The sequence below is a fragment of the Diabrotica virgifera genome, chromosome 5, assembly GCF_917563875.1.
Source record: "Diabrotica virgifera virgifera chromosome 5, PGI_DIABVI_V3a".
Lineage (NCBI taxonomy): Eukaryota > Metazoa > Arthropoda > Insecta > Coleoptera > Chrysomelidae > Diabrotica > Diabrotica virgifera.
The window spans coordinates 254,921,874-254,935,269 of record NC_065447.1 but is presented as its reverse complement, the minus strand read 5'-3'; the positions used below and the strand labels follow the sequence as shown (position 1 = coordinate 254,935,269).

The following is a 13,396-nucleotide window of genomic DNA, read 5'->3' as shown; positions in this document are numbered from 1 at the left end:
TCTCTGAAAGGGGACTATTCGAATTTTTCGAAAAAAAATTCGTTTTATAAACATAGCTCCTTTATTTTTAGCGATAAAATTTTTTTCAAAAATAATTTTGTAGGATTTTTGAAGAGCTATAAGACTGTGTAAATTAAATTCCGTAAGATCACTTAGATTTTAATTGGGGTGCGTTTAAAGGGCTCGAATAAGGGGGTGTTTGCTCGTAAATAGAGGTTTTAAACAGCTATATTTCGCTAACTATTAACTGTAGTGAAAATGCACAAGAAATTTTAGTTATTAAAAATGCTACAATTTAGTAACATATCATTTTTTTGTACCTCCAGTATTTTCGGAGATATTTTAAAGAAAAAGTTGCAAAATACGAAATTGCAAAAAAATCTATTTTTCTTTAAACTCCAATTTTTCTAAAATTACGCCTTTTAAATAGGTCAAACTTCTTGGATAATATAAATATAAAAGTAATTACAGAAAGTTAATGACCAACTTTTAATTAGGAGGGTAGTTATGGGGTTGTTTTCACTGATTTTTTCGTAGAGAAAAGCAGGTACCGACCTTTTTTTGATCATAAGTCGCTCAATTTTTATGCTAGAAACTTTTTATTATTTTTTTAAAGTTTCAATTGCATACTTGAAAAAAGATTATCTAAGTTTTCCTCGAAAAATGCAAAGTTTTTCCGTTATTTGGCTTTGAATATTTTAAATTAGGCATTTGACGAAAAAAGCTAACCTTTAACATGCCGTATCTCGGTTTGTATTGGTCGCAAAAATATTATAGAAAAAGAATTTGGTTTGTGTTACTAAAAGAAATGATTTTGATATCTACAGTTTTTTTTGAGTAAATACATATTTTTCGAGTTATGTATTCTCAAAAAACCTTCTAAAAAAGTCGATTTTTTCGTCGAAAAACTGCTACTTTCAACCGCGAATAACTAGAAAATTATTAGTTTGGCGAAGAAAATGTAAAAAACATTTTCTTCTTAGAATTACTTTTTACATCGATTTACATGGTTAAAATGTAATAAAAAATTCCCTCCCCGAGATGGGGTGGCAACCACCCCCAAGGTTTTAGCGTACAGCGGCGGCATGATATAGAAAATGATCTTTAGACTATTCCCTACCTTATGTGAAAATTTCAAGTATATCCATGCTGGACGAAAAAATTGCGAGCCAAAATGCTTCCATTTGCTGGACTATTAATTTAATCATATTTTTATTGAACTTATTCCACAATCAATAAAAATGGTTTTCGCGAGTAGGTACATTGCATATTTTCCAGATAAAATAAAATGGTGTAAGTTTCTAAAAATAGATATAATTATATATACTTTTAACTATCTATATACGTAATTATTATATTTTACGTACGTTACAACAGGTTTTCTCGTGCTTCATCGTAAATCAATAAATTTTATTTTTAAAGAAGTCTTTAAAAATGTGATACTTAGTTTAATGTCATTCACTGTATAAGTTTTTCTATTTTATAAATGAAAATTCAATTTTTTTTGCAAGCAAAAATTTATATTATCATATTTATTTAGTTTGTGTACGAAATGTATTGCTCACAAATCTTGGTTTAAATAAAAACTAAAAGCATAAAACACACACAAACACATTGAAAAATGCCACAAAGAAATGATTTCTAAACAATTGTTGGCAAAAATTTTGACTAAATACGTATTTTCTGAAAAAAAAATTATATATATATATATATATATATATATATATATATTTATATATATATATATATAATAAAAATTATATAATAAAACTTTGCATTGGGGATCGAACCCGTGTCATTAGGTTGTGAATCAAGCACGTTAAAATGCACCCAATTAGACACTCCAACTGAATGATTTAAACATTTTGACAGTTGGTTATATTTGCTTATTGTGTGAATTAATCAAATTAGTTTGATTTTTTTGGAATTAAAATATTAAAATCCAACAAAATATATAGTTAGAAAACAATATATTAGATGAAGATTGGTAGAAATTTTGTTGGAAATCAAATTGTGTAAATCGAAGAACTACATACTATATTTTACATTTTCCAAATAGGTTTGTAGTTTTTTATTACAATACTAAAACATTTACAGTTTACTTGTTGCTTTTAAAAACTATTTGAAAAGTCACTACAATATTATAAACTTACTTTTGTCTCTGTTCTCACAACAATAAAAACACAACAATTATTTTGTTTACCCACATGACAGGTCATTGCAATCCCCAATCAGAGCAAACGTATAATAGTCTGGGCTGATTATCGGAGAATAGGCCATTTTTGGGAAAAGTTATTTACCAGCAATTTTATTGCCGGAATCGAATTATAAGATCCTATATATTAATAATATAGGTATGCAAAGTCCTCAGATAGTGTGCTACTTTTTTTATAAACAAAATGGCGCTCGAAAATCGTGTTTTTTTCATTTATTGCTCTAGAACTCCGAAGATTTTAACTTTACAACAAAAACACTCGAATAAAAATTCACCGTGATTAAATTCTGCATAGAGAAGTGTTTTTCCCGATCTGCTCCGACGAAAATTTTCCTCGGAAAATGCGGGTTTTCCCAACAAAATCTTTAATTTTCAAATAAAGTTTTAGATAAGTAATTATCTACCAATAATTAAATAATTTGGTGACTTAAAAGCCTTCTTGGCTTAGATTATAGTTTCAGAAGCTGGTGAAAATTAAACGAATATTTTAGCAACAATTCAATTTTTAATTAATAATTTACGGTCGCAATAATAACCAAAATAATTATTATACACTGATCAAACTTTGAAATCTTATAAAGATGAGATGCCTATTTAACATTTTGTCGACAAAATATAAATTTTTTATTTTTTTGCATAATCTTTAAATGTTTAAAAAAAATAGTTATAAACAAATTAACGTTTCTCAGAAAGTTTTATTATATTATAATTTTAAAAAATAGCTAAAATGCGCATTTCTAATATCTTGAAAATGAATGCTTTAAAACTTTTTTGCAACCATTTGCAAAAAAGTTATGAAACAGCAAAGTAAACATACGATTACTACGGTGTTAATAATTTTTTTTACTTCTTTCAAAGCGTAGAAGTGAGTTTAAAGTACAAGCTAATTATTTGTAAAACAATATCGATTATCAGCTTAATGGTTATATTTTAATTAAAGATTATAAATATATTTTTTTGTAATTTACACGCGCGAAAGTAGAATAATACAGTACCGTAGCTACCCGCCCACATACACAACTCGCGCGAGGTTAAGCGTGCCAGTCGCTTCGAGTGAACATTTTATCTCTGCGGCTCTGTATCAAGCCTACTATCGCGCTAAAAATTACAAAAAAAAGTATTTTTAATCTTTGATTAAAATATAACCATTGCACTAATTTTTGACATTCTTTGTGAGTAATTAGATTGTACCATAGACTCACTTTTAAGCTTTGAAACAATTAAAACAAATTATAAACAATGGAGATATCGTATATTTATTTTGCTGTTTCCTAACTTTTTTGCAAATGGTTGGAAATTTTTTTTAAAGCATTCATTTTCAATACCTATGAAATACGCATTTTAAGTATTTTTTAAAATTAGAATATTGTAGCGTGATTAGTGTAATTACTTCTAATTACAATAAAACTAGCGGTTCGTAATTTATATACGACTTTATTTATATAAGTTACAGACGAATTTATCTTATACACTAAACTTATTCACAAAATATGCCCGTATTTATACCCAGTTGTTATTCTGGAACAATCGACTCCCATCTCGAGCTATCGGCTTGTTCCGCCTACGTGACGTACCTTCCAGAATTCTCCGGCGAGGCCTAGCACATCCGATTACGTCATTCTCGAGGTGTTTACTGTTATACGGGGATCGGCCAAGATTTCTCTTCCGCTACACTGCTCCCCTCTTAAGATCTGAGCGTCTCGATCAGCAACTCTAAATGAAGGCCCAGGATGGCGGAATCTACACGACTCTCCAGCTCTGCATACACCCTTCAAGAAGAAATAACAGTCTACTGTCTTTGAAGGGTACGACATCTTCGGGTTCATGCAACACACAGTGATTTGTACACCAGTTCCTCTGAAGACCACTTCAAGCATGCTTCTCACAATCTTCCAATCCAGATTTTCTACTGCATGGCCTATTTTTGGTAAAGCCAAATTTTTGATGTCATAATTACACACGATTTTCTTCAAATTAGTTAGAACACGCCATATGTTCTCGTAGCTTGGCGTGTCTGTATAAGACTTTCTGGTCACCATATACAGCAAAGATCGAGGACCATCTTCCAATCGCAGTACTCTTCCAATTTTAGGCTGCTGATTTCTTAACTCGTCCAGGCGGCCGAACTTTCTATTGAATACGGACGATATTCCTTTAGTCATCTCGAGGTCTTGGGCAACACAGTGGGCCAGAGAGACGTTTTCTGGAACACCAAACAGATCTTGCTGAACTTCTGTGGTCACGCCGAATCTAGCACTCTTTCTCGCTGCGTAATTTGACATAAATTGATTAAAACTTGGCTGTGCGACATCTTTCATCTCCTGTTGGAGGACTCGTGCTTCTTCTGTTTCATTTGAGCCAGCATATGGTGCAAGACGATTTATGTGAATAACTTTTGGTTTACCGTTTGGCAACTTCTTAATTCTATATATTACGTCATTTATTTTCTTCTTAACTTCATATGGACCTTCCCATTGTCTTTGCAGTTTAGGACATAAGCCTCGACGACGTTGCGGATTATAAAGCCAGACAAGATCACCTACTTCGAAGCTTTCATTCTTGCATCGAGAATCATATTGATCTTTCATTCTGTCACTGGCTATCTGGATGTGTTGTCGGGCAAGTTCATGAATGTTGTTCATTCGTAATTTCAGGCGGTCAACGTAGTCTTCGCCTGCAACATGTTTCTCGGAAGGTCCGCAGCCAAACTCTAGGTCGCAGGGCAACCGAACTTCACGACCCAACATCAGGCAGGTTGGTGTTTGACCTGTAGTTTCATTTACGGCCGAGCGGTAGGCCATCAGGAATAAATGAATGTGTTGGTCCCAATCTCGCTGATGTTCAGATACAACTTTGGACAAGTGTTTACCCATCGTTCGGTTCATCCTCTCGACCATCCCATCTGATTGAGGATGCAGGGGTGTTGTTCTGGTCTTATTGGCACCAATCAATTTACAAACGTTTTGGAAAAGAGCTGACTCAAAGTTTCGCCCTTGGTCGGAGTGGATCTCCAAGGGAACACCAAATCGGCTAAAGAATTCTTTAACAAGTACCTCTGCAACGGTAGCAGCTTCTTGATTTGGTAATGCATAGGCCTCAGTCCATTTTGTAAAATAATCCATGGCTACCAGGATGTATTTATTTCCAGCATCGGTTTCTGGAAATGGACCTGCAATGTCGATAGCTACTCTTTTCATAGGACTTCCAACATTGTACTGTCTCATGGGTGCTCTCTTTTTACCAACCGGACCATTACCGGACGCACACGGTTCACATTTTCGGCACCATCTTCTTACATCATCTTTACAGTTCACCCAATAGAACCGTTCTCGAACCTTTTGCAGAGTCTTCGTAATACCAAAGTGTCCACCTGATGTACCGTCATGCAACTGACGCAATACTTCTGACACTTTACTTTTAGGTACAATTAACTGAAGCTTAGATTCGGTACCATCATCGTTCTCAAAGGTTCTGTACAGAAGATCATCTTTTAGTACCAGGCAATTCCATTGGCTCCAGTAGGCCTTGACTTCTGGACTACATGCACTAATGTTCTGCCAACTAGGTCTCTCACCTTGCCGCATCCAATCCAATACTCTTTTTATACATGGATCATTTTCTTGGGCGTCTTGTAACTGTTGGGGCTGCCATTGCTCATTAATTACGGTGGTTCGTCTCACGGGGCAAAATCGTTCCTCTAATTTGGCACAGTGATTACAATTCGCACTGCATGGTCGTCTCGAAAGGGCATCAGCATTTGAGTGAACTCTTCCGGCCCTGTGTTCTATCTCGTAATCATATTCTTGTAATCGTTCTAACCATCTTGCCATCTGGCCCTCTGGATTACGGAATTGTATGAGCCATTTTAGAGCAGCGTGATCGGTGCGAAGAAGGAACTTTCTGCCATACAAGTATTTATGGAAATGTTCGCAAGCCTTCACTACACCCAGCAGTTCTCTTCTGGTAACGCAATAGTTTCTTTCCGGTTTCGACAGGACTTTGCTGAAATAAGCGATGACTTTTTCCTGTCCGTCCTGGATTTGGGAGAGAACAGCTCCTATAGCACTGTTGCTAGCATCGGTATCCAAAACAAATTTTCCTGCCTGTCCCGGGTAGCTTAATATCGGTGCACTGATCAGAGCCATTTGTAGTTGTTCGAAAGCTTTTTGGCACTCTTCACTCCATGTATATTCTTTGCCCTCCTCCGTCAACTTTGTTAGGGGCTTGGAGATATTGGCAAATCCTTTGACAAATCGTCGGTAATATGTACATAGGCCAAGGAAACTTCTAATTTCATGTTTATCTTTTGGTACTGGCCAATCTTTAATTGTTTCAATCTTTTCAGGATCAGCTGTTACACCATTACTCGATACAATATGTCCCAAATACTTAACTTCTCGTCGAAACATGTGACATTTCTTCGGACTTAACTTCAAGTTCGCTGCCCTCAATCGTTGAAAGACTTCTATTAGATTCTTGGCATGTTCATCAAAGGACCTTCCAACCACAATTACATCATCCAAGTAAACCAGGCATGTTTTCCATGTTAGACCTCTTAAAACTGCCTCCATTAATCTTTCAAATGTGGCAGGGGCATTACATAAACCAAACGGCATAGCCGTAAACTGCCAAAGCCCTGATCCTATCGAAAATGCGGTTTTCTCCCGATCGGCTGGCTCCATGTCTACTTGCCAATATCCACTTTTTAAATCGAGTGTGGAAAACCAACGAGTACCGGAGAGAGTATCCAATGTATCGTCTATTCTGGGCAAAGGATAACTATCTTTTTTTGTTACCGCATTGAGCTGGCGGTAGTCGATACAAAAACGCGTTGAACCATCTTTCTTCTTTACCAGAACTACTGGTGATGTCCATGGACTGTTCGATGGTTCAATTACCCCTTGTTTGTCCATATCCTTGATAATCTCTTCGGCTTCATCTCTTTTCGCAAATGGAAGTCGTCTAGGCCGTTGTCTGATTGGCTAAGCGTCTCCGGTATTTATTTTATGCGTTACTATGCTTGTTTTGCCCTTATCCTTCTTATCAATAGCAAAAACATCTTGATACTCTATCAGCATAGACCTTACTTTTTCCGTTCGTTCATAGTCAAGGTCTTGGCATCTTTCAATGATCATCTCGACAAGGTCTTTTGGATACTTTGACTTTGATGATTTCTCATTGGTATTCATAGAGCAAATTGAAGCCACGGGAACACACTGTCCGATCAAAGCTCCTCTACTTAACTTAATAGCAGTTTCCCTTAAATTCATAACTCTTACAGGGATGACATCTCGAACTTTTACCAAAGTTTTCGCCGTTAGGAACTCGACATTTTCTACATCTTCGACCATCCTTAAACTTCCCTCTCGGCAGTGTCCATCAAGCATGGTCATCAGAATTTTCTCACTATTACCGGGTATGGTTACGTCGCATGTAGTTAGTAAGCGGATGACATCTTATTTGTCGTCGTGAAAGGGCAACTCTTCACCGTTGATCCTGAGAACTCCATTTTGAACATCCAATATTGCCCCCACTTTTCGTAGTACGTCCATCCCCAATATGAACTCGTCGGAGATCTCGGCAATTAATACTTGATGTTCAACTGTGGTCTGGCCAATGGATACTGACATATTAGCCTCGCCATATGTATTAATTAGCTCACCAGTCGCTGTTCTAAGCTTTACTGTTGCAGGTGATAATTTATTATGGTCTCGTACTACATCTGGACGTGCGATAGTTCTCGTTGCACCTGTATCCACCAAAAATGATCTACATCTATTACTGATACGACCTTCGATGTATAAGTTGTGGATTCCACCGGAGGACGTAAGGTTGACAGTTACTATGGGGGCTCTAGTTCTCGAGGTCGGCAGTTGCCCCTTGGTGTCGACCCGCTCTAGTTTTCCGACGGCTGTACGATCTTCTTACAATTACGACGAATGTGGCCTACGTCTCCACAATTCCAACATCTAGGCTCGCGTCTCTTTGGCATCTGATTACTTAATACTCTCCGTATCATTTCCTCCAGACGTTCATCGTTGTGTTCGTCACTTTCTTCAATGGTTCTTACTCTATGGCCTCGTGAAGTTTGACTAGCCGTTTCGTGTTCCAATGCAATAGCAAGTGCTTCATCTAAAACTTTCGGTCTTGCTGGTCGTAAAGCTTTCTGTAGTTCATTATCTTTCAGCCCATTGACGAAGGTATCTACTGCAATTTCTTCTAAAACGCTGTCTGGCACCTCTGGATAAGCCAACCGCACCACACGAGCCACATCTGCTTCAAATTCTTGCAGATTCTCACTTGCTCGTTGACTTCTACTTCGCAGTTGTGCTTTGTATACTTGTTGTAGATGGGCATCTCCATAGCGTTTTTCTAGACGAGTGAACAAGGTCTGGTAACAATTTTCTTGACCCTTGGGAATTGACCTTAATATATCTGCAGCATCACCTCGTAAAGCAGCAGTCAAGGAAACAGCCTTTTCTTGTTCGGTCCAATGATTGGCGGTCGCAATAGCTTCAAACTGTCTAAGATATATGGACCAAGAGGACTTTCCATCAAATGGTGGTAATTTGAATCTCATATTATGCGACGTTTCGTCTCTCGGTAGTTCATCTTTCACTAAAGGATCTAACGCTGCTGCATTAACTGATGGTTGTACTTTTGTATCGGTTATCCTGCTCTCTAGCTGTTTGATCTTTTCTTCTACGGTCTCTACACTTTTCTGCATCTTATCGAATGTTCTAGAAACTTCTTCAAATTTCTCATTGTTCTGTTTACAAACTTCTTCTAGTTTTTCGTTGTTTTGCCTACAGACCTCTTTAATTATTTGAGAAGTCTCATCGAATCTTTTAGCAACATTTTCGAATTTCTCGTCGCTTTTTCTACTAACTTCTTCAAGTTTCTCGTCGCTTCTTCTAGAAGTTTCATCGATCGTTTCAGAAACAGTTTTTAATTTCGATAAGATTACTTGTTCTGCTGACTGGAAGTGGAACGTCTTTGGGTCTTCTCCGTTCTTCGTGAGGACATCCTCGAGTCGTGCTTGTAGGACTATCTTGAGCCCACTGCTGTCCAGATCCCGTTCCTCGAGCTGTTCACGGAGCTGTTTTACTGTAAGTTCTTGTAGCAACATCTTTGGTCGGCACACACGTACTTTCCAAAATGTCTTTTAACAGTCTTTCCGAATACCGAACAATCAACGCACTTTAACTATTCCCGACGAATAAAGTCCAAAAGTATTTTAAAGTCTTTCCGAATACCGAACAATTAACGCACTCCGGTTATTCCCGACGAATAAAGTTCAAAAGTCTTTTAAAGTCTCTCTGTAATTCACTTATTTATATCGCACTAAGTTAACCCCACACCTGACACCAACTGTAGCGTGATTAGTGTAATTACTTCTAATTACAATAAAACTAGCGGTTCGTAATTTATATACGACTTTATTTATATAAGTTACAGACGAATTTATCTTATACACTAAACTTATTCACAAAATATGCCCGTATTTATACACAGTTGTTATTCTGGAACAATCGACTCCCATCTCGAGCTATCGGCTTGTTCCGCCTACGTGACGTACCTTCCAGAATTCTCCGGCGAGGCCTAGCACATCCGATTACGTCATTCTCGAGGTGTTTACTGTTATACGGGGATCGGCCAAGATTTCTCTTCCGCTACAATATATTAAACAATTTCTAAGAAATGTTAATTTGTTTATAACAATTTTTTTTAAACATTTAAAGATTATGCAAAAAAATGAAAAATTTATATTTTGTCGACAAAATATTAAATAGGCATCACACCTTTATAATCTTTCTAAGTTTGATCAATGTCTCATGTATATTTTGGTTGTTATTGCGACTGTAAATTGTTAATTAATAATTGAATTGTTGCTAAAATATTCGTTTCATTTTAACCGGCTTCTGAATTTATAATCTATACCAAGAAAGCTTTTATTTCACCAAGCTATATAATTATTGATAAATAATTACTGGCCCAAAAAATATATTTGAAAATTCGAGATTTTGTTGGGAAAACCCACATTTTCCGAGGAAAATTTTCGTCGGAGCAAATCGGGAAAAACATGCCTCTATGTAGAATTAAATTGGGGTGAATTTTTGTTTGAGTATTTTTGGTTTAAAGTTGAAATCTTCGGAGTTATAGAGCAATAATTGAAAAAAATACGATTTGTCGGCGCCATTTTGTTTATAAAAAAAGTAGCACACTATCTGTGGACTTTTCATACCTATATTAAAAATATATAGGATCTTATAATTCGATTAAAGCAATAAAATTACTGGTAAATAACCTTTCTTTGTACTTTACTAATTAGACCAACGTATTATAACTATTTTTTTTTCAAAATTTAAAGATTATGCAAAAAAAGAAAAATTTATATTTTGTCGATAAAATATTAAACAAGCATCTCATCTTTATAATCTTTATAAGTTTGATCAATGTATCATGATTATTTTGGTTATTATTACGATCGTAAATTGTTAATTAACAATTGAATTGTTGCTACAACATTCGTTTAATTTTCACCGGCTTCTGGAATTACAATCTATACCAAGAAATCTTTGATGTCACTAAGATATTTAATTATTTATTAATAATTACTGACCTAAAACTTTATTTGAAATTTATAGTTTTTTTTAGGAAAACCCGCATTTTCCGAGGAAAATTTTCGTCGGAGCAAATCGTGAAAAACATATCTCTATGCAGAATTTAATTGCGGTGAATTTTTATTTGAGTGTTTTTGTTGTAAAGTTAACATATTCGGAGTTATAGAGCAATAATTGAAAAAAATACGATTTGTCGGCGCCATTTTGTTTATAAAAAAAAAAGTAGCACACTATCTGCGGACTTTGCATACCTATATTATTAATATATAGGATCTTATAATTCGATTCCAGCAATAAAATTGCTGGTAAATAATTTTTCCATTAATTTTGCTAATTAGCCCAGAGTATAACGTTTCATCTGCGCGTAGCGCTAAACATTTTTGATGAATTCGCGCACATTTACTCCCAATCGTGCCTAAAAGTATAACTTCAATAAAAGAGTTTCGTATTAGCATTTATATTCTCTTTTTCATCTAGTTTTCGCATTTTAATACACTGTTTAGTATTATTTTGAGGATATACTATAAACTTCTTCTTTTAATCATATATTATCTTATGTTTTAGAAAATTAATACTGAAGCAAAATGTAGCAATGTCACCAAACGTGTGACCTGCACTTCTAATTGTTACGAATATCCACAACCATTTTTGGTAGAAACTTCAAACTCTTCGTCATTCAAGCAAGAACAGTTGTGCCCTTTGGACACCCTAACCGTCTTTAGTGAGCCGAATATTGAAAACAGTACCGACAATTCGTGTCATCTCAAGTGCCACCAAGACTTTGAAAATGGACACGACTGTCTTTATAAGACGGTCACCTTTTGGTTGTACATTATTTTCATGTGTGTTGGGTCCGTTGGATTCAACGTGGTCAATTCTATCAGTGACGCCATATGCTTTGATGTAATTGGTAAGTATATATCGAAATTTACCTTTACGATGTTAAAACTGATCATCAGCAAGTAATATTATCAAGCCTTGTACTCCTCCTCATTGGATTCATTTAATCAGATTCATGATCATGCATGATCATCATTTCGATATCATCATCAGAGAGTGATGATGATATCGAAATATTACCATATTGAACTCACCTTTACGATGTTAAAACTGATCATCAGCAAGTAATATTGTCAAGCCTTGTACTCCTGCTACATGTTAATTTATTACGTTTTTCGTCACTTTTCAATCGCCAAATTTTTCGGTCGTCCCATAGGCCATCTTCTACGTCTCTTTCTCTCACCTCTTTGTCTATTCCTTCTCTCACCTTTTTGTCTATTCCTTCCCTTCAATTTGTTCCCGGTCACCTGGTTTTCTCTTACCTTCTGGTTGCCATTTTAGTGTTTTCTTTGGTATTCATTGTTTATCAGTTCTTGCGCTTTCATTTCCCATTGTTGTACCCCAACCCTAGATAAATCTGCTTCAACATCATCATTCCATATTTTTCTGGGATGGCCTACTGATCTTCTACTGTCTGGTTTCTCAAAAACTACTGTCTTTAACACTGTGTCTTTCTCTGATCTTACCATATATGACCTGTTCATCTTATCCCGTTAGCTTTTATATGTCTGGCGATGTTTTCAGTACCATACAGAGTCACCAATTCAGCATTAGGGCGCCTTATTTATTCTCCTGTCCCTTCAATTAAGGCTGTATTGGCCATTTTTCAATCAAATAAAGGTTGTATTTGCTAATAGTAATAATATTTGCTTTGTTATTTTATTTTTAGGCGACGAATATGATTACGGAAAGCAGAGAGTATGGGGTACAATAGGCTTTGGAATTTCCGCTCTCATAGCTGGATATGCAGTAGATTATTTTTCTGGTACTTCAATATCTTACACCCCAGCTTTAATTGTGATGATTATTTGCTCCGTGGTTGATCTTTTGGCTTGCACTAAATTAAAGGTAAGTTAAATAATATCAAGATAGACAAAACAGGAAAACAGAATCTGTTAGGGTTGATTGTTTATTCTTCTAAAGGGCCGTGGATTTCTGCGTTTAGCTATGTCCACACTGGTGCGCTTCCACTTTCAACACGCGTTTAAACGTTCCTTTCAACATTCAATCAATATGCGTCAACGCACGCCTTCGCGTAAGCGCTAAGACGCATGCCTTTTCTCCTTTTTTTTAAGAAAAAGGTAGAACCTTTCTACCTTTTTCTAACTTTTTTAGTAATATCTCATAAAATCTCATTGCTGCACAAATAATCATAACTTTATATTACTATAAATTTAATTTCATGTACAGTTACCTTTACACTTGACTTTAATTCTGAATTATTTATTAATGATTATATTGTTTGACACTTTTAATATTAAAAAAAATTTTAGCAAATTTTTACCTAATTACTATTGTTCAATTTAATTTCAATACCTCCAACAAATCCAATTAAAACATTTTCACAATCACACCACAACTAATACACAACTGACCAAATTCTGGTTTAGGAAAATTGCACAACCAATCTTACATCTATTAGTTCTTGAACATCCACAACAACATCTAATAATCCCAACTAAAATTAAAATATACACTATTAATTAAAAATATAAAA

The 13,396-nt window shown here is 35.4% G+C and overlaps 1 protein-coding gene across 1 annotated transcript in view; it reads left to right on the top strand.

Annotated features, from left to right (window-relative positions):
* LOC114328236 (major facilitator superfamily domain-containing protein 6) overlaps positions 1-13,396 on the top strand; it is a 51,000-nt gene that overhangs the window by 22,331 nt on the left and 15,273 nt on the right. The window contains exons 4-5 of the mRNA XM_050651138.1: positions 11,404-11,749; positions 12,569-12,747. Coding sequence (XP_050507095.1) covers positions 11,404-11,749; positions 12,569-12,747 — 525 coding nt within the window. The remainder of the gene's footprint in view (positions 1-11,403; positions 11,750-12,568; positions 12,748-13,396) is intronic.